This window comes from Saccharomyces mikatae, assembly GCF_947241705.1.
Source record: "Saccharomyces mikatae IFO 1815 strain IFO1815 genome assembly, chromosome: 2".
Taxonomy (NCBI): Eukaryota; Fungi; Ascomycota; class Saccharomycetes; order Saccharomycetales; family Saccharomycetaceae; genus Saccharomyces; species Saccharomyces mikatae.
The window spans coordinates 66,195-89,374 of NC_079257.1; the positions used below are offsets into that span (position 1 = coordinate 66,195).

Consider the following 23,180-nt stretch of genomic DNA (forward strand, 5'->3'; position numbering starts at 1 on the left):
AGTCGGAAACGACATTCCCCCGTACCAAAACAAACGAAAGGACGTGAAAGTTAAAATGAATAACACGGTAATAAAAATCTAGCAGAAAAGAAAAGGAAAAGGAAAAAGAATCCAAATCTGTGCGATTCCTTCAAGAAATCTTCCAATTTACATCCGAAAACTGGGTGCGCAGATTAAGAGCAAACACTCGTCTCATTAAGGCAGTTTTACTGTTTTCTGTATATAGAAACAATAGTTCCACTAGTAATTTCATCAAGTCCTAACTCAACGTGACTGGAAGATATTGCAATAAAAAATAAAAAATGAATTCCAACAAAAATAACTTAGGCAGGGAAACCGGTTCTTTTCCTCTGTACATTGCAGTGAATGAATACTCTAAACGAATGGAGGACGAGCTCAATATGAGACCAGGTGACAAAATTGAAGTCATTACAGATGATGGTGAGTACAATGACGGTTGGTATTATGGGCGCAATTTGAGGACCAAAGAAGAAGGTTTATATCCAGCAGTATTCACTAAAAAGATAACTTTGGACAAATCAGAAAGTCTGCGTAAGATACGAACTAAAGAGAATAGCAACTCAGGTGTCAATTATGGAACTCTAAGTAATAATACGAGTAAAATAGGGACCATTTCCTCGCAGCAACAAGAAAACAGATACACGTCTTTGAAGAGTACAATGAGCGATATAGATAAAGCTTTAGAAGAGTTAAGAAATGATTCAGTCGAACAAGACATGTCGAAATCTGCCACAAAAGTTCCTCAACTAAGTGCTTTTGAGATGCAAGATGAAGAAACTTTAATTCAAGATAAATCTCAAAACGAGGGAAACACAACACGTGGGTCAGTATTTTCTAGTACAGCCGATTTAAACCTGAGTTCTGATTCATTAAAAAATACAAGTATGTCAAATATTTCAACAAAATCTTTAGAGCCAAGCTCAGAATCCGTTAATCCGTTAGATCCAAAAATGGCTAAAAACTGGAGTCCAGAAGAAGTCACTGACTATTTTGTCGTGGTTGGATTTGACCAAAATACTTCCAATAAATTCAGGAAGCATAGGGTCTCTGGGAAGATACTACTGGAACTAAAATTGGAACATTTGAAAGAATTAGAAATAAATTCTTTCGGTACAAGATTTGAGATATTCAAAGAAATAGGGAACATCAAGTCTGCGATTGATTCGTTGTCAAATGGGTCTCCCAGCGACTACATTTCTTTTGCTTTTTCAAATCAAACATCTCAACTAATGCCTGCAGCCACTGTATGTAAAGACGAAAATCAACAACCAATTTCCTCCAACCGTGATACTACAAACAGCAAGTTAAGAGGGACGAACTGTGATAGAAAGCCCTCTTCAGGCGCCACAGAACTTCAGAGACCGAGCTCAGTTGTTGTTAATCCAAATTTCAAACTTCAGGACTCGGCTGAACAAGTCTTGGATATGACAGAAATACCTAGCTTGTTCGTTGACAAAGATATTTTTGAATCACCAGGAAGAGCTCCAAAACCACCATCATATCCAAGTCCCGTTCAACCACCACAATCACCTTCTTTTAACAACAAACATACAAATAATACTGCTAGATTTCCACCGCAACCGACAAATCTAATCAAGAACAAGAATTCAGGCGTGTATTTAAATGGGTTAACCACCAACTCTTCGACATCTTCCGATAATTCAACGGGAAAATTCAAGTTCCCTCCTATGAATGGTCTTGATTCAAACTCTAGGAAAACAACGTTGACATCTGCCACTTTACCATCCATTAATACAGTTAATACAGACGAGTCTCTTCCAGCAATTTCGAATATATCATCAAATGCTACCTCCCACCATCCGAACAGAAACTCAGTTGTCTACAATGGCCATAAGAGGACTGAGTCTGGGAGTTCATTCGTTGATTTATTCAATAGAATTTCAATGTTATCACCAGTCAAATCAAATTTTGACGAAGAAGAAACAAAACAGCCCGTAAAATCCAATAGATCGGTTCTCGATTCGGCACACAAGAAGTCGTCTTACGGGCACTCGAGAGATGCATCACTTTCTGAAATAAAAAAGCATAGAAGAAACTCTTCTATATTATCCTTTTTTTCTTCAAAGAGTCAGTCAAATCCAACATCACCTTCGAAACAAACTTTTACCATTGACCCTTCTAAAATGAGTTCCCATTCTCGCTCTCAATCGAATTCCTATTCACACGCAAGATCACAGTCTTACTCCCATAGTAGAAAACACTCGTTAGTTACTAGCCCTTTGAAAACTTCTTTGAGCCCCATAAATTCAAAATCCAACATTGCTTTGGTGCCCAGCGACACTCATAATAGTAACAATAGCAATAAAGAGGAGATACCCCAACCGCGTGAAGGTAAACATAAGCACAAATATAAACATAAAAGTAAGCACAAACATAACAGTGGCTCCAAGGATAGCCCCTCTGAGGAAAAGAGTAGGAAAAAAATTTTCTCTGGCACCAAAGATTCGTCCTCTGGGAATAAGGATTCCAAAAGATCTCCCAGTGAACTTACTCAAAAATCTGTTAAATCAATACTTCCAAGATCGAACGCTAAAAAGCAACAAACATCTGCTTTTACTGAAGGCATACGTTCCATAACAGCAAAAGAATCCATGCAAAACGCCGATTGTTCAGGCTGGATGAGTAAAAAAGGCAGCGGCACTATGGGGACTTGGAAGCAAAGATTTTTTACGCTTCATGGTACGAGGCTTTCTTATTTTACTAGTACCAATGATGAGAAGGAGCGTGGCTTGATAGACATAACGGCTCATAGAGTTTTACCTGCCAGCGATGATGATAGACTAATTTCCCTATACGCTGCAAGCCTGGGAAAAGGAAAGTATTGTTTCAAATTGGTTCCTCCACAGCCAGGGTGCAAAAAAGGATTAACTTTTACGGAACCTCGTGTCCATTATTTTGCAGTCGAGAACAAATCTGAGATGAAGGCATGGTTATCGGCCATAATAAAGGCCACCATTGATATTGATACCAGTGTACCTGTGATTAGTTCATATGCCACACCAACAATATCTTTAAGCAAGGCGCAAACGTTACTGGAAGAGGCTAGGATACAAACCCAGTTGCGAGATGCAGAAGAGGAAGAGGAGAGGGATCAATTTGAATGGGATGAACCCCAAAACAAAAGAAATTCTAAATATCCAATCGAAGAAAAACAATTTGTAAATTCTAATGATTATTTAGAAAGTGAAGCATTTGAGTATCCTGGTGGCAGGCTTTAAAAGCTGCAACAACATTTTTTTTTCTTTTGAACAATTTAACCACCTTAATAATTAATATTTAATAGAGCATAATATACATACTGATAAACTATCTAAGTATAAAAATACTTATGTGTAAAATGAAAACCGACAATCTCAGTGAGTCCATCACGACGACCATGAAGGCAAACACTTTAACTATTTTATATTTGAACCAAAGTTTTATTGTTATTCACATTATTATTATTATTATTATTATTATTATTATTATTATTATTATTATTATTATTATTATTATTATTATAACTAGTACTATTACATTTACTTAAAATTAATAGGATGAATGAAAATTTAGTCTTTCCTTAATTTCTTATGTTTTTGTCCACCTGCGTTTATTCTTGCATATGACACTTTTGTAATTCATCAATAATAACTTGATTACCTTTTGGATCTAAATTCATGGCAACCGTTAGTTCTTTGATTGCGTCTTTTTTCCTCCCAACTATTCTATATGTTTGACCTAACAAATAATGGGCCGTAGCGTCATCAGGAACAAGTTTCACCAACTCTTCAAAAGTCTGCAAAGCAACGCTATATCTTGTCATGGAATAGAGTAACTGACCCATCTTGTATTTGGATAACGAAGAAGTAGGTTGCAAATGACAAGCTAGTTCATAATATTGTAATGCCTTTTCCTTATAGCCCAATTTTTCTAAAGAACCACCACAGCAACAGATCAATACTACATTGACAGGATTAATTGATCTTGCCTTTTCAAAATATAACAAAGCCTCTTCATATTGACCTAGTTTCATAGAGCTTGTGCCCAGCCCATAATATGCGTTATAATGTTGAGGATCACAAGCTAGCGCCTTTCTATAGCATGTCTTGGCTGAATCCGAAGAATCGTTGGATGAATGCTCATGACCTTGCAAAGTATACGCATAAGCAAAATTTGGATCTAGTTGAGTGGCTTTTTCAAAAGCTTTTATAGCAGCATCATGATCTTTTTGCAAGGATAACAAATTACCTACACAGCACCAAGTTTCTGGTTTATTAGGCATTGTATCCATAAGACCATTTGCTAAATTCGAGGATTTAACTTTATCGTGTAAATGCCATAATAGGGTCGAGAATATTTCCATATCCTTTACTCTTGCAGGTTGTAGGTCTTTCAACCTATTAAAATATTTCAAGGACATGTCATAATTTATGATTTCGAAATGCAGTTTTCCTAACTGCACCAAACACCACGGCATAGTATCTTTGATGTGAGAGGGAATTTGAGATTCAAATAGTCTAATTGCCTTGAACGAATTGTATTGTGATGATGACCTTAATATTAGAGCAAAATTATACATGATTTCAGGCAACGTAATTGAGTAATCATTAGCTGGTACTGAGTTACTAATTATCAAGGATCTCGGATTTTTTTTCGAAGCGGTTAACCTACCTGTTGAGGAATATAGGTTTCTAGGTGTTTTGAAAGTTGTTTTATTCGTGATGTTAAAATTAATATTACTATTATTATTATTTGCTTGATGGCTCCTGTCGTTATTTAACAATTTCGACGGAGGAGTCGTTAAAAGTTTGTTTCTGTTATAAACTTTAGCCAGTGAACTTATTGTAGGTTGTTTGGAGGACGGCGATGCCAAAGGCATGGAAATGTTAGTCGGTAATGCAGAGGATGTCTTATTGTTATTTGTAGAATTTTTGGGAGTTTGAATATTTCTATTCTGATAAGCCCTTATTGATGATGGGTTCACTTGCTGCTGCTGCTGCTGCGACCTTGAAAAATGCTGAATAGATGAAAAAGAAGATGCTGACGTAGAAGGGCTAGAATTCGACAACTGAAACGGCGTAGTGATATTATTACTAATGTTATTGCTGCTATTTTTGTTTGTCTTTGAATATAAGCTAGGCTGTGAACGAGGTTCGAAATGCGATAGTGATGTAGACGGAAAGGATGCTGCTGCATTATTGTGATGACTGTTGCTTTTTTGTCTTGTGATGTCGAAGAAAACTCTTTTAAGGTCCACGGTAGCTCTCATTTTACAGATCGCTTCGTAAGATTCCCATAGGTAAGGATTAATGGCTAGGGCTTCAGAATGATAAAACGCGCCCTCCTTGAAATGGTCTAGTTTCATATAAAGATTACCTAACAGACAATTCAAAGTGGCCAAATCAGGAATATGAACTAGACTAGAATTCATCACAGCATTTATATGCGTATTGTTGCTGTTATTGCTGTTCGAAGAAAATACATTTGTTAATGATAAAAGCGTGAGGATGGCTTCGTTTACTCCCTGCGAAAGCTGTAAAGCACAACGACTGAAAATATACGCAACACCGATATGGTACTCCTTGGATTCTTTAGAAATCTGAAAGGCAGCGTGGTAATTTTTATTCAGAAACAGCGACAGTACGTACAGATAAACCGCCTCTGACCAGTAAACACTTGATTTATCTAGAATAGAGCATTCAGCGTAGAGCAGTTCGGCCAGAAACTCTGCGGTACTATAGTTTAACTGCTGAATGGCCTGCTGGATGTAATCCTGAAGTTGTATGATGGTGTTCAAGGCTTGATCGTCCAAGTTCGGGATTCCTCTGGAGAGGGTAAACGGTGCTAACTCAGGATTTACCGCCATGCCTATTTTTACTATGTGTCCTGCACGAAAGTTTCGTGTCCCTTTATGATTAAATATACAGTCACCAAAAACAGAGTCTGAAAACTTTCACAGCTAGGTACGGTTTGTGATAAACTTTTCTGTGGCACCTTTGCTTACATTTTGATCCTTTTGGTTAACTTTTAGCCTTCATCCTTTTGATGTTCCCAAAAAAAAAAACTGAGCGCGGGTAATAACGACACTAGTAAATAATTGTATTACTATTTAAATAGCATAGAAATAGTCTAAAACAAGTAATAATGTGGTGGGTAGAGGTTCGTTTAGTTGAGCTTCTTTTCCATCAAACTAGTGGTACAGATATGATTCTCAATGGGTATGTTCGAGCCAGAGAGTTGCGTCAAGGCCAGCAGTAACAATAGGCCGGAGTTCAATGTCAACAGTAGCGTGCTGGCATTGATGTTAGGCGGATACGAATTCCAGCACCACTCGTGTAGGGCGTACCAGATCGGACCAACTAAGCAGGGCATTCTAGACCAGAAGATCAGTATTGGTAGGGTCCAGTGGTACCAGGATAGAAACTGATAGTGGAGCGATCTAGAGAAAAGCACTCCTATGAAGTTAGACATGATGAGAATACATGGAATAGTCTTGGCGGAATTAGTGGTTGCAACGGCATTTGTTCTCAGCGGATGGCGTAGGGAAGACCACAAGTCTCGAAGGATAAATGGGTACATAGAGAAAAATAGCGTAATAAGGGCGACCAAATGGCTGATCAGGAGGGCCGAATGGAACCTCTGATCATTGAACGCCTCTTCCTCCATTATTTGCCAATTGATACTCCACTTGAACATAAACTTTCTGCCGAAATCGAAGGCGCAATGTAGGTATTGCTGCGGGAAACTGCGCAGGAATGGCACCGCAACTGCGATTTGCCATGCGATCATCATAACCAGGTCCAACACAGTCAGGGCTAGGCTTGTATCATTGAGGATGAACAGCGTGATCATCATTGCGGGAAAATACAACAGTGCATTCATCTTGATGCTTACGGCGATGCTGTATGTTGCGGAGATCAGAAGTGCCAGAAACTTCCTTAATTTGGGACGTTGGAGGCACTTGCTTGCCAAGATAGCTCCCAAAACCGTAATGACCACGAACAGAGTAGTGAAGCAGTCATTGAACAACCGTAGCACGTAAATAGAGTGTAATCTCTTGGAGAGACATGCCAGCACCACGCACCACGGTGGTAAATGCAGGAGGTAGTAACACGCCATCTGCAACACTAGTGTCAAGAGATATAAGAATCTGAAAAGTGCCTGCCCGCGCTCAACGTGGTCCATTCCCGTTGTTAGCCAGTACATGAGCTTGTAGACCAAGACGTGGCCCGCTGGATACACCAACGGACCCGTGCCACCGCTTACCTGAGAGTAATCTAGCACGCCATCGAGCTGGATCATCTCAATTTGTTCCATGTACGCCTTGTAATCGATATCTGTGTAAGCCACGTTCTTGACGATGATCTTGCACAGCATACTTTCGAACAAGACAAGCAAGGGCATGATAACAAGGTTGGCTTTGCGATTAAAAATCACGTAGCGAATGCCGTCCTTAAAATCCTGCCACAGATCGAGCGGAGGTCTGACAAATTGCTCCCTTTGTGGAGACTCTTCACCTTCCATAGTACTGATATCCTTCTCTTTCTCTGTCTCTCTTATACTTCTATGAGCTTCTTTCATCTCCAATCAGCAATACTGTGTTGTTCTTTACCTCAATATCGAGATTTCGCCAGCTTGCTCACAGCACCCAGCAACCGCGCACACAGTAAGAGGATACACGCATTTTGCCTACAAATGGCATATAAATGAGTAAAAAAGGTTACAATAGGCTTGGCAAGTTCTAATTCTACATTTCAAAACCATTAAAATAGTTACAGGAGGCTTCTGCAATATGCAATCTTGTGTTTTTTCTTTCTTGCTCATCGCTTCCCAGGGTCCACGTAATTTTTTCAATTTTCTTGCGTCTCGAAGATTCAGGCCTCGAGAAACTTGCCAAAAATTTTTCACTTTGATACTAGCAGTTCTATGTGCTACATAATTTGCAGGCATGAAGAAGAAGAAGAAGACAAGCAGTTCAAGACTACAGATACTATCCAATAGTACAAAACAAAGGCAGCATACAAGAAAGAAACCTCGCTAGCCTCTTCTTTTTTTTTTCCATTCGCTTTTCGTGTTCTTTTTCTTTGCATCGTGACATCTACATCTAGAACAAGACGTACCTTGCATCCTTCGCTTAATATTTGATACGGCTTTTTGGTTTTTATTATTATCATTGTTATTATTTGTTACTATTATTATTTATCACTGGGGGTTTCGGTTTTTTTTGTAATTCTTTTCATTTTTGCTCTATTTTAGTAAGACATCGTATCTATGCCAGGCCAAATAATCAGCATTCCGTTTTTGTCGCAGAACGAGGACATGGATAAATACCTGTTAGAGTATCGCAGTCTGAAGCTGATCAATCAGCCCAGTAACTCCTTCCAGTCCCGCAATAATATTTCTCATCAGTCCAACTACTACCCGCACTTCAGTCATATGAAATTCAATAGTACTAGTAGTTACTATTACAACAACAGTAGTGGCAACTCTAGTACCCAGTCAGGTCTACAGTCTATGAACAGACCTATTCAATCGTCTTCATGCGGGGCTTACAACCACACCAGACCCAATGACATGCCATATATAAACACACAAAAGAAACACCACAGATTCAACACCAACAATAACTTGAATCAACAGAAATATAAACAATACTCCCAGTACTCTTCCAATCCAGCGATTACTGCGCATCTGAAGCAGACCTATCCCCAACTGTACTACAATAGCAACGTTAATGTTCACAACAACAACAGCAACAACAGCAACAACAGCAACAACAGCAACAACAGCAACAACAGCAACAACAGCAACAGCACCCTTTACAGTCAAACACAATTTTCCACAAGATACTTCAACTCAAACTCGTCACCGTCGTTGGTACCTTCTACCTCGAACTCTTCCTCTCCATACAACCAAAGCAGCTTTGAATGCATCTTACCATCAACTTCGGCGGCTTCCACAAACCTATCATCGTCATCGTCGTCTAACTCTATGCACACCAACCCGACTACTTCAACATCCACCTCTGCTGACTTGATCAATGACTTGCCCAGTGGCCCCAATTCTAGTTCGCTCATCTTGGATTTACAATCGGCGCCAAGTGTTCCTTTCCTACCAGCTAGTCAAACCCTGCTCATGTCTTCTGCCACACATGGTTCCATTGGCACTAACGTACACCCTTCGCAACCCTCGCCATCCCCATCGCTAAGGGACGATTTCGCGACAGTGCCAGTGAACATGTCATCATCTGCGTCGCTTTTGATGAATGATTCTTCGCTAGGATGGGGATCTAACCACATGAATGTATCATCTTTTTCTCAACCGGCATCATCAAGACCCTTTGGCATTTGGAATAATAATATGAGTGTCTGGAGTTGAGCTATGTATCTTTTATGTATATTATTATCATTGTCATTAGTATTAGTGTTATTATTATTATTATTATTATTATTATTATTATTATTTATGCACGGCTCCTATTTACACGCGGCGTTTATATTTTACCATTGAATATTTAAGATCTCTTTGAATTTTTTCTCGAACTCACTTGCCTTTATACGTCCCTGACTTTGTCTCATACCTTGTCCGATTAAGAATTTTAAAGAAGTTTTCTTTTTACCAGAGACCAGGTTCTGTTTAAACGTGTCATCTGTATGCTGTGCAATGATATCATTACAAAATTCTGTCAATTCCTGAGAATTCACTTTATTAATCGCATGCAATCCAAATTTTTTGATCAATTTTGAAAAATTCGGAACAGACAAATCTTGGCAATTGCTCTTCTTAAAATTTTCCAATATGTGAAACAGCAACAGTTTGCCACTAGTGGGAGATATTGTTTCCACATGTAATAGTCTCAGAAACTGGGCGAAAACTGCTGGAGGTAAAATTTCTTGTGCATTGGTCAAAGGAATCTGTAGCTTATTCAAATCACCCAAAAATTCATGAATAATCCAACTTGTAGGTAATTTTGCACTACCGTCTTTGTCAACGAGTCTAGAAAATTCACAGAAGGTGTCCAGGTAATACGTTCTCAATGCCTCATGATTATACATGTCATTTTGGTTACTGTTATACGTTAAAATCTTTGCATCCTTCAAAGACAAGTGGTACGGTTTGTTCATAAGCATTCTCATTATATCGTCGGGTAGTTGAGGTATTAATCTTTTCACTCCACTGATAACGTCTGGTGCAAGGTTTATATATGGCAATTCCGGATCTGGCATGTATCTGTAATCAATTGTAGTCTCTTTACTTCTCAACTTCACCGTAGATGAACCTGTCCAACCTCTTGTCTCAGGCTCCATCAGTGAACTGGTTTCACCTCCAGTAATTAACTCAACTTGTCGTTGATATTCGTACTTGATGGCATCAATGATGGAGCTAGTGTTGGGCAGATTTTTCAATTCTACTCGAGCAAACTCATTGATTGACAGGTTAACATCTACTCGCATGGCTCCTGTTTCCAAGTCTCCAGAGGAAATGTGCAAATGGCGGACCAAATTCTGGTATTTCTTGATAAATGCCTTAACTTGCTTAATGTCACTGAAATCTGGTTTGGTTACCAACTCGATAAGCGGAACGTTCGATCTGTTCAAATCAACCAAAGTGATAACATCTTTCTCTGTATCTGTGTAGTGTGACTTCCCCGTGTCTTGCTCAATCTGCAATTGTAAAATACCAATGTCCTTCGACAATTCGTCAATACCATCCAGTTCCTTGGACAAGTTTATTTTCCCGCCTTGAGCAAACGGTCTGTAATGCTGTGTCACCTGATATCCTTGAGGTTGGTCCCCATAAAAATAATGCTTCCGATCAAACTGGGACACGCTATTTACCTGAGACTCCAATGCCAAAGATAGCTTCATGGCAAACAAAATTGCTTCCATATTTAAAACCGGCTGCGTTCCTGGCAGAGCTATGTCATAAAAACTGGTGTGTTGGTTTGGTGCATCTACTAGAGATGTTGTGCTGTTCGTGGACTGTGAAAAAAGCTTGTTTCTGGTGCTCAATTGCGTATGAATCTCCAGGCCGCACTTCAATGCATATTCCGGCCTAAAGGGTGTGCTTTTGTTACGTGTAACTTTGGTCCTAGCCAAAGAGTAACATCGTGCAAACCGCAACATATCCAGTTTCTAACTTCGAGACTTTGAAGCAGCGACACTGATTATATCGTCTTATATCTAGACATAATTTCCAAGTATTTCATTCTTATTACTATTATAGCTACTACTACCATATGAAAAAAGGGAATACCATGACCTAACTAGCTTAGGGTTAAAACGAATAAAGGTAAGGGTATCATCTGAAAAAGGAGTCACACCTAAAATATGAGAGTAAACTGTATTAGGGCGTAAATAACTAATTAGTACCTTTTATTGATAAATAATAGTCTGAAATCGACCCTCAAGTTGGGATATTATCCTATGTATTTGACAGTGTTTGCAATGGGTCATAATTATTGCTATTTATTTTGTGACGCCCTTTTTACAGTTTTTATATCGCTCCCTACGAGAGCTTGTTACTGAATTTGTAGAAAAATAATTTTTCGAGATGGGACAATAATAAAGTAGAATTCTAAACATACTAAAGCGAAACTCTTCCGCAGGCTTACTGGTTACCAGAATCTAACTAGCGGGCAGCAAAGAACTAGAGTGCGTTCATTACTTCTTTTTCTACGCGGTTCATGTTTCAAAATTTTTTCCACAACAGTGGGCCCACAGGTGCTGGTGAAACGTTCTCAGATAGCAGATCGTACCCTTTAACGAATCATCAGGAAGCACCTCGAAGTGGCTTCAATGAGCCGGCTTCATCTGCAGCTAAGCCACCACACGAACAACCTACACGCATATTAAATTCATATCCAATTGCTGGTCCCAATCCGCTCATGAGAGCGGGTGCTATGGGGGCGACCTCTGGCAGCATCAATCCTAATATGTCCAATATGAATGAGCACATTCGTGTTTCTGGGATGGGGACTTCGAAACCACTAGATTTGGCGGGGAAGTACATTGACCATCTACAACATAAGGATAGTAGCACTCCAGTACTAGATGAAAGGTCTTATTATAATAGTGGGGTGGATTATAACTTCAGTAGAGAGAAAAATGGTTTAGGTGCGTTTACTCCTTTTGAAAGACAGAGCGTGTTCAAAATACCGGACGAAGTTCTGCATGATCTTTCGACTTCACAGACAAGGACAGATATGGGTATTTTTCCGGAGTTGAACCGATGTTGGATAACTATCGATAATAAGCTAATACTCTGGAATATTAACAATGATAACGAGTATCAGGTGATAGATGATATGAAGCATACCATCCGAAAAGTTGCCCTAGTGAAACCTAAACCGAACACCTTTGTGCCTACCGTTAGACATATACTTTTGATATGCACAACAATGGATATTTTTATGTTTGCTATCTCTTTAGACAAGACCACTAACGAACTAAGTGTATTCAATACACATTTATCTGTCCCTGTGCAAGGGGTTGATATAATAGACATTGTGTGTCATGAAAGATCAGGTAGGATTTTCTTCGCTGGCCAAGGAAGTGGTCTCAATATCTGGGAGTTGCAGTATTCAAGCTCCGATGATTGGTTCAATAGCAAATGTAGCAAAGTTTGTTTAACAAAATCTGCCTTATCAAGTTTTTTACCAACTAACATGTTATCCCAGATTCCAGGTATTGATTACGTTCAAGCGCTCTTCGAAGACAATACTAACGGTGATGGTGGATTTCAACAAGAGACTATTATACAATTAACTATCGACCAACAAAGAGGCATCATTTATTCATTATCTTCTAAATCCACTATCAAAGCATACGTCATAACAGAGAAATCACTGGAAGGACCCATGTCCATTGAACCTGCCTATATCAGTAGGATCATAGGTACCACTACAGCAAGAGCCGCACCAATTTTAGGCCATAAATACCTCAAAATCGTGAAGATAAGCTCTGTCACACCTGATGAAAACAATAACCTGTTTTTGGTTGCCTTAACAGTGGGTGGGGTACGCTTATACTTCAATGGTTCCATGGGCAGATTCAACATTGAGGCCTTAAGGCTTGAATCAATCAAGTTTCCACCAAGTTCCGTAACACCCGACGTCATCCAACAAGAATTGTTACAACAAGAACAAGAACAAGCAAAAAGGAGCTTTCCTTTTTTTTCAAACATAATGTCTTCAGAACCAGTACTTTTGAAATTTCAAAAGAAGTCATCTGTATTACTAGAGACTACAAAAGCGAGTACTATTATTTCTCCAGGTATTTTTTTTTCCACTGTGGTTAAATCATCTCAGCAAATAGAGCAGGCAAATAAAAAAGAAAAAATTTCCAATACTGTAACTACGGGTATTACCACCTCTAAAGTCACCAAGCTCCCACCGGCCACCTTACAACATAAGCTTTTTGTTAGTGTTCCAGATTATGGTATTTTGAAAACACACGGTAAGTATGTTGAAAATGCCACGTTCTTGGAAACTACAGACCCAGTCCAACAGGTTATTCCTTTATCAGGGTTGTTTAACGCAACGACAAAGCCACAAGGATTTGCTAATGAATTTGCAACACAATACACATCAGAAACCTTAAGAGTAGCAGTCTTGACTAATACTTCTGTGGAAATCTATAAATACCGTACTCCTGATGAAATTTTTGAGGACTTAATCGATAATCCATTACCATTTGTATTAAATTATGGTGCCGCGGAGGCTTGCTCCACTGCGTTATTTGTTACTTGCAAATCAAACAAATCGGAGAAATTAAGATCTAATGCCTTAACTTTCTTAACTATGGGAATTCCCGGCGTCGTTGATATCAAACCTGTTTACAATCGTTATTCTGTATCCACAGTATCCTCCTTGTTATCAAAACCTACCTTAGCCACTACAACAAATCTTCAGCAATCATTAACTGGATTTAATAGACCCTCCTCTACGAATAAGGAAGATTTTGATTTAGATGACGTAATATTATCACCTAGATTTTACGGTATTGCATTGTTAATTACGAGATTATTCCGGGATATTTGGGGTAGACACGTCTTTACGACTTTTACAGAGAACACTGTAACACACCGTGCATATAATCCTTCTATTTCAATCGGTTCGTCTAATAATAATTTGAAGGCAGATGCCATCTCACAGAATAAGAACGTAATATCGAAGGTATCTATTTCCAAAGATTGCATCGAGTATTATCTATCTTCAGTTAACATTTTGAATGAATTTTTCACCACTTATGGTGACTCTATTTCCCAAATATCAGCTCCCTACCTACTAGCAAATAATTCTAACAATAGAATTGTTGATAAAACAGAAGAAGTTGCGAACCAAGCGGAGAGTATAGCTATTAACGCCCTGATAAAATTAGTGCAGTCAATTAAAGAAGGCTTATCTTTCTTGAACGTGTTATATGAGGAAAGCGAAGTCGAAGGATTCGATAACCAATACCTTGGATTTAAGGATATTATCAGTTTTGTAAGCTCAGACGTCCAACAAGATTTGGTAAAACTAGACTTTAAAGATCTATTCACTCAGAATGACAAAACGAAATCTTTAATTAGAGAAATTTTGCTCTCTATTATCAATAGAAATATTACTAAAGGCGCGTCCATAGAGTATACTGCAACAGCTTTACAAGAACGGTGCGGATCGTTCTGTTCTGCAAGCGATATATTAGGATTCAGAGCTATTGAGCATCTCAGAAGGGCTAAAGAAATCGGTTTGCGCAATTACGATTCGCTAAATTATCACTTGAAGAATGCTACTGCTTTGCTTGAACAAATCGTGGACGATCTTTCTATCGACAAATTAAAAGAAGCCGTATCAATGATGTTAAGTGTAAATTATTATCCAAAATCTATTGAGTTCCTCCTGAATATCGCCAACTCAATGGATAAAGGTAAATTAGCTTGTCAGTATGTGGCGAATGGATTTTTAGAAAATGACGAAAGGAAGCTGTATTATGATAAACGTATTTTAGTCTACGACTTGGTTTTTGAGACTTTGATAAAAGTTGACGAACTTGCCGACAAAAATCCATCATCTAAAACCAAAAATCAGGTTTCGATATCCAATGACGATGAGGTGAAGCTGAGACAAAAAAGTTATGAAGTTGCACTTAAATATAACGATAAATTGTTCCACTATCATATGTATGATTGGCTTGTATCTCAAAACAGAGAAGATAGATTATTAGATATCGAAACTCCATTCATACTTCCTTATCTAATGGAAAAGGCAGGCAGCTCATTAAAGATATCAAATATCCTTTGGGTATATTATTCAAGAAGATCTAAGTTTTTCGAATCTGCTGAAATACTTTACCAATTAGCTACGTCGAATTTCAACATCTCATTGTTTGAAAGAATCGAGTTTCTTTCACGTGCTAATGGCTTTTGCAACAGTGTGTCCCCATTAAGTCAGAAACAAAAAATTGTACAATTAGCCAGTAAAATCCAAGATGCATGTGAAGTTGCTGGTATCCAAGGAGATATATTATCACTTGTGTATACGGATGCAAGACTAGATTCTACTATTAAAGATGAGTTAATCAAAACTTTAGATGGTAAAATCTTAAGCACAAGTGAATTGTTCAATGATTTCGCTGTACCCTTAAGTTATCATGAAATTGCCCTATTCATTTTCAGGATAGCAGATTTTAGGGATCACGAAATGATTATGGTCAAGTGGGATGAACTTTTTCAATCTTTGAGAATGGAGTTCAATAATACAGGCAAGAAAGAAGATTCAATAAACTTCATTAATTTATTGTCTAATGTTTTAATTAAAATTGGTAAAAATGTCCAAGATTCAGAGTTCATTTTCCCTATTTTTGAGCTTTTTCCCATTGTTTGTAATTTTTTCTACGAGACACTACCTAAAGAGCATATTATACCGGGGTCCATGGTTTCAATCTTCATAACAGCAGGTGTTTCTTTCAACAAAATGTACTATATTCTAAAAGAACTGATCGAGACACTAGACTCAGATAATTCTGTATTCAATAAAGAAATGACTTGGTTGATTCACGAATGGTATAAGTCGGACAGAAAATTCAGAGATATAATAACCTACAATGACATAATTAATTTGAAGGAATACAGCATTGAGAACGATCCAATTGAAAAGTACGTTAAAAATACAGGCAATAAATTGGGCATTTGTTTCTATAGAGAATAATTCATAATATTTCCTGTTTACCATATAACTAGTGTAAAATGTACATATATTACAATCTATCAAGAGAGGCCTTACGAGACGACAAGATAGGATGACACCATTTAAAAATTTTCTTATGCTAAAAATGATTAGTTGGATACTTACTTATAATTCTTTTCCACTATACGGTATTTAAGACTTCTGAGAGAAACCTATCTTATATAAGAAAAACAAACGAACGGGCTAGAGAGGCTCATATTTTGGCAGGCAAGAAAACACTTTAATGGAGAAGGGCATCAGATCCGCACTGTACTGTTATTTCAACTCCTTTCTGGTTTTTTTATATTGTATTTTAAAAATATTCTTCTTTCCGATGCACCAAGCAAACCGTGATCTCTAGGTAAACATCAAAATGGCCCCACATATGTTTGGAAATACTGGCAAATCTTGACTCCGTTTATGTACAAAGCTCTTTAATGAATATGTATATATATTTTTTTCCCTTGTTTTATTTTTTTCGGATTTTTTATGTAGGCATTCTTGTACTGGGATGACAGCTGATTAATATATCCGTACAGTTTCCGTTTCTGCTGTTAATGCTTCATTTCTCATAAACAACTATTCGCCAAATGTATTTTCTCCTGAGTAAGTAACATACAAAAATCCATCTTTATCTTTGTGTTCTTGATATATAGCAGACATCAGCGCCGCAGTGGGTGGCAAAGTGTCATTGACAAAAATAAAGATGGCCTTTTCAGGGGGAAGCATTATTCTCTTTCTTATAACGTAAACAAATTGTCCTACAGTAAGGTCAGCAGGAACTAGATATTTACGCTTATCAATCTCTGGAATATCAGACTTTTCAGCTTTTTCGCAAATCACTGGTATTCTATTCTTAAACCTTTCAGCAATCCTTTCCGATTCCGCCTTCCTCTTCTCAAATGGATACTCGGACTTGAATGTAGATTTCATTTTTCTAGTGCTTATTTTATTATATATTTCTCAACTTTTCAGCTGTTGGGTTCTCTTATCAATCCCTTCTTTAATCTTCACTGGTTCCCCTTTTTGTATCTCCAAATTTATACTAAATCTTTTTTTGCCGCCGCCAAAGTAACCGGCTTCCGGGTGATGGTATATCATGTGCTTTGGTACCACTAACAATAGGGACAATTAGCATTACATGGGCTCTAACTTCAACGTAAATTTACACATATACATCTATAGCACTTCGAGTAGACAAAAGCTTGTACGTATTTATATGAGTTGTTTTCATAATTTGAACACTTTTAGTTTGAAAATTGTGTCATTAATAGATTGTTCTTCGTCACCAATTGGGTTCGTCTTTGAGCCGTCATATTTGGCGATGTTAGATCTACAGGTCTTGCTTAACATATCAAAATGTTCTTTGACAATGGCTTCGAAGTCAATGGTATCTTTGACCAACTCGTATTCTACCAAAACGTCGTCGGTGGCTTCCAAACCACATTTCTTTCTCAACTTCTGGATTCTGTTGACCAGTTCTCTTGCGAGACCTTCACTCTTTAATTCGGCGTAGATGTTTGTATCCATGATGATTAATACATCTTGGTCGGTTCTGGTTTCTTGTCCTGATTGAATTGCAGATTCTGGCAAACCTCTAATAGCGTTCAAATCACCTTTAACTAATTCAATACCGGCGACTTCTAACTTACCGCTTTCTAAGTATTTCCGTACTTCCTCTGAAGTAACTGATGGTAAGGCATCCTTGACCTTCTTTGCGTCCTTTTTCAACTTTTTACCCAATACTGGCCAGTCAGCAACGGCTTTGTATTCAACACCGTATTTAGCTTCATCGGAGGTGATAACAACGTCACGAACATTTAATTCTTCAATAATATAGTTCTTCAAAGCTTCCACATCCTCTAGGTATGATTCGTCGCTGTGTAGGATGACCAAAGTTTTCAATGGGGTTTTCAAAGAAATGGTTTTCTTTTCACGAATGTTTCTACCCAAATCGATAACAGATTGCATTCTGGCAACTGCAGTTTCAATGGCTTCATCGAAGTACTCCTTTTTTACTTCTGGATATGATAAGAAGTGCACTGATCTTCCGTCTTTGCCGTATTGTGATAATACGGATTCTGGAATATATTCCTTCAATCTCAAATAAATGCTTTCTGATAAGAATGGGGTGAATGGAGCCATGGCACGCACAAATGTGAACAAGGCATCAAATAAAGAATTCAATGCTTTTAGACAGTCGTCAACGCCATTTTCACCCTTCAAACGACGACGATTGAATCTAATGTACCAGTTAGTCAACTCATCAATGAAATTCAATAATTTTGGAACGACAGTGTATAACTTGTATTGACCCATTTCTTGATGAATGAATTGTACTAGAGATTGCATAGAGGCCAAAATCCATCTGTCCATAACATTATCACTTTTCATGGAATCATCGTATTTAAAATCAATATCAGATGTCTTTTTCAATAAGGCAATTTGACCGTCCAAAAACTTAAAGGAATTCCACCAAGGCAGTAATACCTTGGAAACAACTTCTTTAACCCCTTCTTCCTTGAATTTCAAACTTTCGGCTTTCAAAACAGGTGAGTTTATCAAGTACAATCTTAGAGCATCTGCACCATACTTGTTTAAGACAATTGATGGATCAGGATAATTCTTCAAGGATTTGGACATCTTTCTACCATCTGCAGCTAGGACTATACCAGAGACAATAACATTTTTGTATGGAACGGCCCCAAACAGATGCGTACCCAAAACAGCTAACGTGTAAAACCAACCTCTTGTTTGATCTAAACCTTCAGAGATAAAGTTGGCTGGAACTCTTTGGTCAAACTTTTCAGTGTTCTCAAAAGGATAATGTTGAGAAGCATAAGGCATAGAACCAGACTCAAACCAACAGTCGAAGACTTCTTCAATTCTCTTCAAGTCGCCCTTTCCTTGTTTGGATGGTATTGTCAATTTGTCAATGACATCACGATGCAAGTCAGTAATATTGCGTACACCAGTCAGTTCTTCCAGTTCTTTAACAGAACCAACACAAACAATTTCTTCGAAATCGTCAGAAACCCATAATGGAATTGGTGTACCCCAATATCTGTTTCTGGAGACATTCCAGTCACGAGCATTCGCAATCCAGTTGGCAAATCTCTTTTCCTTGATAGTGTTTGGAACCCAATGAGATTCCATAACAGAATTTAACATCTGTGGAACAATATTTTTAACACGAACAAACCAAGCTGGGACGGAACGGTATAATAATGGGGTGTCAGATCTCCAGCAAAATGGGTAAGAATGGCGGATTTGGGAAGCAAGTAACAAGTTGCCAGTATTAGTTAAATGCTTGATAATCAACTTATCAGCGTCTTTGACATAAACACCTTCGAAATCGGGAACCTCCTTGGTGAATCTACCAAGATCATCAATAGGATTAGGCAAAACGGAATCTTCTGATATGATGCCGTGCTTCAAACAAACAGTGTTATCTTCTTCACCGAAGGCTGGAGCGTTATGAACAATACCAGTACCAGAATCACTGCTGACATAATCATCAGATATGACTCTAAAAGCAGTTTCACGGAATTGTTTGGAAAAATATGGGAACAATGGTTCGTACTTCAAACCAACCAAGTCAGAACCTTTGATTTTTTCCACAATTTTGTACTTTTCGTTCTTTGGTTTCTTGTACAGGGTTTTTATCAAAGATTCCAATAGGATGAAATAACGATCCCTGGTTTCGTCGTAAATCTTTACATATTCGAAATCAGCGTTGACACATAACGCCAAATTAGAAGGTAAAGTCCATGGCGTAGTAGTCCATGCAACCAATTGAGTTTTTTCCTGACCGATGACATTAAAACCAATCGTAACAGCTGGATCGTTGACGTCTTTATAATTTTGCTGAGCTTCAAAATTACTTAATGGCGTAGTCAAACCAGTAGAGTAAGGCATCACCTTAAATCCACGGTAAACTTGCCCTTTTTCATGAAGTTGCTTGAAAGCCCACCATGTGGATTCCATAAAAGATGGATACATAGTCTTGTAGTCGTTATCGAAATCAATCCAACGACCCAAACGACCAATAGTTTTTCTCCAGTCACTAGCATAAGTCATAACAATCGATCTACACTCATTGTTGTAGTTTTCAAGACCATACTTGAAGACATCGTCCTTGCCAGTAATACCCAATTTTTTGTCAATGATATGTTCAATTGGAACACCGTGCGTATCCCACCCAAACCTTCTTTCAACATGGTGGCCTGTCATAGTAGCATATCTTGGAACAATATCTTTGATAGTGGATGCAAGGATATGACCGTAATGTGGAGTACCAGTGGCAAATGGTGGTCCATCAAAAAATGAAAACTCTGGCTTGTCCTTTGTCAATTCTAATGAAGTATGGAAAGCATCGATTTCATCCCAAAGGGCTAGAACTTTTTCTTCCTCCTTTGGAAATGAGAAGTGTGTGTTATTCTCGGACATATTTCCTTGGTTCCTTTGAAGCTCTTAACTAGATATGGCAGTAAATCAAGAAACATCACTTTAATATCGGACGCAAAATGATACTTTTCATGTTTAAGAGTCATCATCGTTTCGAGATTTCTTGCGTGCTGCTGGAACAAAAGAAAAAAAAATTTTCGTCAATCTAGAATTAATTACCCGCAATAGTATATAAACTGAAGACATTAAAGAAATACATAAAATAGCTAAATAAAATCATAAAGGAATCAGAGGAAAGGTCAATCAATCAACCTCTTCTACCGTTGGACCAGAATCTTCTCCACCACCCGTAGCACCTGGATTTGGCATGGACCCAGGGAAACCACCAGAGTCGCCTACACCGGTGCCAGCATTAGCACCGTAAAACTTTGTCATTATTGGGTTAGCAACGCCTTCCAACTCCTTTTGTCTGTCCTTATATTCATCCGTCGAGGCTGCTTGCGAAGCATCTAACCAGTTAATAGTTTCTTGAGAAGCTGTTTCTAACCTCTTTGCATCACTTTCGCCAACCTTTTCCTTGAAGTTTGGCTCATTTATGGTGTTTTTCAAAGTAAATGCGTAAGATTCAAGCTGATTTTTAGCCTGAACTCGTTCTGCCTCCTTTTCATCATCCACTTTATATTTTTCAGCTTCGGAAACCATCCTATCGATATCGTCCTTTGATAACCTACCTTTATCGTTGGTGATGGTGATCTTATTAGTCTTTCCAGTTCCCTTCTCCAAAGCAGAAACATTGAGAATACCGTTAGCATCGATATCGAAGGTGACATCAATCTGTGGTACACCTCTGGGGGCAGGTGGAATGCCGCTTAGTTCAAACTTTCCCAGCAAATTATTGTCCTTTGTTCTGGTCCTTTCACCTTCAAAGACTTGAATCAAAACGCCTGGTTGGTTATCTGCATAAGTAGAAAAAGTTTCTGATTTCTTTGTTGGAATGGTTGAATTTCTAGGAATCAGTTTGGTCATTATACCACCCGCGGTCTCAATTCCTAGGGACAATGGCGCAACATCCAGCAACAGCAAATCCTGTGTCTTGGTCGATTGATCACCAGTCAAAATAGCTGCCTGAACTGCTGCACCGTATGCAACTGCTTCATCCGGATTTATAGAACGGTTGGGCTCTTTGCCGTTGAAAAAATCAGAAACTAATTTTTGAATCTTCGGAATTCTGGTAGACCCACCCACTAAAACAATCTCATCGATTTGAGATTTGTCCAGCCTAGAATCTTTGAGTACCTTTTCCACCGGTTCCAATGTTGATCTGAACAAATCCGCACACAGTTCTTCAAATCTTGCTCTTGTTAATGAAGTATAAAAATCCATACCTTCAAACAACGAGTCAATTTCAATAGATGTTTGAGAAGAGGAAGAAAGAGCTCTTTTCGCTCTTTCTGCTGCGGTTCTCAATCTTCTTAATGACCTTTGATTGTTGGAAATGTCTTTCTTAGTTTTTCTTTTGAATTCCGTGGCCAAATGGTTCACCAATCTATTATCAAAATCTTCACCACCCAAGTGGGTATCACCTGCGGTAGCTTTGACCTCAAAGACACCTTCATCGATCGACAGTAAAGAGACATCAAAGGTACCACCACCCAAATCAAAAATCAGAACATTGTGCTCAGCCCTACCTTTCTTATCAAGTCCGTAAGCAATCGCTGCTGCAGTGGGTTCGTTAATGATACGTAAAACGTTCATCCCTGCAATAGTTCCAGCGTCTTTAGTTGCTTGTCTTTGAGAATCATTGAAGTATGCGGGGACAGTTACAACAGCATCATTTACTGTGGTTCCCAGATAGTTCTCGGCAGTCTCCTTCATCTTGGTCAACACCATAGAAGAAATCTCTTCAGGCGTGAATGTCTTTGTTTCACCCTTATACTCTACTTGCACTACTGGTTTACCTTCTCTGGATATAATTTTAAAGGGGAAGTGTTTGGCATCTGTCGTTACTTCAGGATCATTAAACTTACGGCCGATCAACCGCTTTGCGTCAAAGACTGTATTATGAGGATTTATAGCGGCCTGGTTTTTAGCGGCGTCACCAATTAATCTCTCGGTATCAGTGAAGGCCACATAAGATGGGGTGGTCCTGTTACCTTGATCATTCGCAATTATTTCCACCCTATCATTGGAAAAATGAGCGACACACGAGTAAGTTGTTCCCAGGTCAATACCAACAGCTTTTGACATCACTGTTCTTTTTTTTTGCTTTTGTTTTCTTTTGTGATTTTTGCCTGTATCACTCGCTCAGCGATGATAACTGGAGTACAAAGGCATTCGGTTACCAATTGCACTTTGTTTAAATAACTTTATTATTTTTCCTTTTACTTATGCAAACCGTCACATCCCTTAACTATCTTCTGACCACCCTTGTTGCTGCTTCGATCCTATTCTATAACCTTCCATAGCGATCCCTAATTAAGGGCACCCATAAACTCCACCGGCACTAAGTCGATTACTTTTGGTGATAGCGCCACGCATGTAT

General features: G+C 38.4%; 9 protein-coding genes across 9 annotated transcripts; 3 read left to right on the forward strand and 6 right to left on the reverse strand.

Moving 5' to 3' along the window:
- Positions 1–302: 302 nt before the first annotated feature.
- Positions 303–3,260, forward strand: BOI1 (Boi1p; the record flags this gene model as incomplete). The annotated part of the gene is made up of 1 exon (XM_056221587.1): positions 303–3,260. The coding sequence occupies one exon, from the start codon at positions 303–305 to the stop codon at positions 3,258–3,260; it is 2,958 nt and encodes a 985-aa protein (XP_056080283.1).
- A 371-nt stretch (positions 3,261–3,631) lies between these two features.
- On the reverse strand, positions 3,632–5,887 carry CDC27 (anaphase promoting complex subunit CDC27; the record flags this gene model as incomplete). Its single annotated transcript, XM_056221598.1, has 1 exon — positions 3,632–5,887. One exon carries the CDS (start codon positions 5,885–5,887, stop codon positions 3,632–3,634), a length of 2,256 nt encoding a protein of 751 aa, XP_056080284.1.
- A 299-nt stretch (positions 5,888–6,186) lies between these two features.
- On the reverse strand, positions 6,187–7,545 carry ALG3 (dolichyl-P-Man:Man(5)GlcNAc(2)-PP-dolichol alpha-1,3-mannosyltransferase; the record flags this gene model as incomplete). Its single annotated transcript, XM_056221609.1, has 1 exon — positions 6,187–7,545. One exon carries the CDS (start codon positions 7,543–7,545, stop codon positions 6,187–6,189), a length of 1,359 nt encoding a protein of 452 aa, XP_056080285.1.
- Positions 7,546–8,292: 747 nt separating this feature from the next.
- Positions 8,293–9,399, forward strand: SMKI02G0320 (uncharacterized protein; the record flags this gene model as incomplete). The annotated part of the gene is made up of 1 exon (XM_056221620.1): positions 8,293–9,399. The coding sequence occupies one exon, from the start codon at positions 8,293–8,295 to the stop codon at positions 9,397–9,399; it is 1,107 nt and encodes a 368-aa protein (XP_056080286.1).
- Positions 9,400–9,521: 122 nt separating this feature from the next.
- PET112 (glutamyl-tRNA(Gln) amidotransferase subunit PET112) lies at positions 9,522–11,147 on the reverse strand (the record flags this gene model as incomplete). The annotated part of the gene is made up of 1 exon (XM_056221631.1): positions 9,522–11,147. One exon carries the CDS (start codon positions 11,145–11,147, stop codon positions 9,522–9,524), a length of 1,626 nt encoding a protein of 541 aa, XP_056080287.1.
- Positions 11,148–11,707: 560 nt separating this feature from the next.
- NUP170 (Nup170p) lies at positions 11,708–16,213 on the forward strand (the record flags this gene model as incomplete). The annotated part of the gene is made up of 1 exon (XM_056221642.1): positions 11,708–16,213. The coding sequence occupies one exon, from the start codon at positions 11,708–11,710 to the stop codon at positions 16,211–16,213; it is 4,506 nt and encodes a 1,501-aa protein (XP_056080288.1).
- Positions 16,214–16,810: 597 nt separating this feature from the next.
- ATG8 (ubiquitin-like protein ATG8) lies at positions 16,811–17,164 on the reverse strand (the record flags this gene model as incomplete). The annotated part of the gene is made up of 1 exon (XM_056221653.1): positions 16,811–17,164. The coding sequence occupies one exon, from the start codon at positions 17,162–17,164 to the stop codon at positions 16,811–16,813; it is 354 nt and encodes a 117-aa protein (XP_056080289.1).
- A 297-nt stretch (positions 17,165–17,461) lies between these two features.
- ILS1 (isoleucine--tRNA ligase ILS1) lies at positions 17,462–20,680 on the reverse strand (the record flags this gene model as incomplete). Its single annotated transcript, XM_056221664.1, has 1 exon — positions 17,462–20,680. One exon carries the CDS (start codon positions 20,678–20,680, stop codon positions 17,462–17,464), a length of 3,219 nt encoding a protein of 1,072 aa, XP_056080290.1.
- A 261-nt stretch (positions 20,681–20,941) lies between these two features.
- SSA3 (Hsp70 family ATPase SSA3) lies at positions 20,942–22,885 on the reverse strand (the record flags this gene model as incomplete). The annotated part of the gene is made up of 1 exon (XM_056221675.1): positions 20,942–22,885. One exon carries the CDS (start codon positions 22,883–22,885, stop codon positions 20,942–20,944), a length of 1,944 nt encoding a protein of 647 aa, XP_056080291.1.
- Between the last annotated feature and the right edge of the window lie 295 nt (positions 22,886–23,180).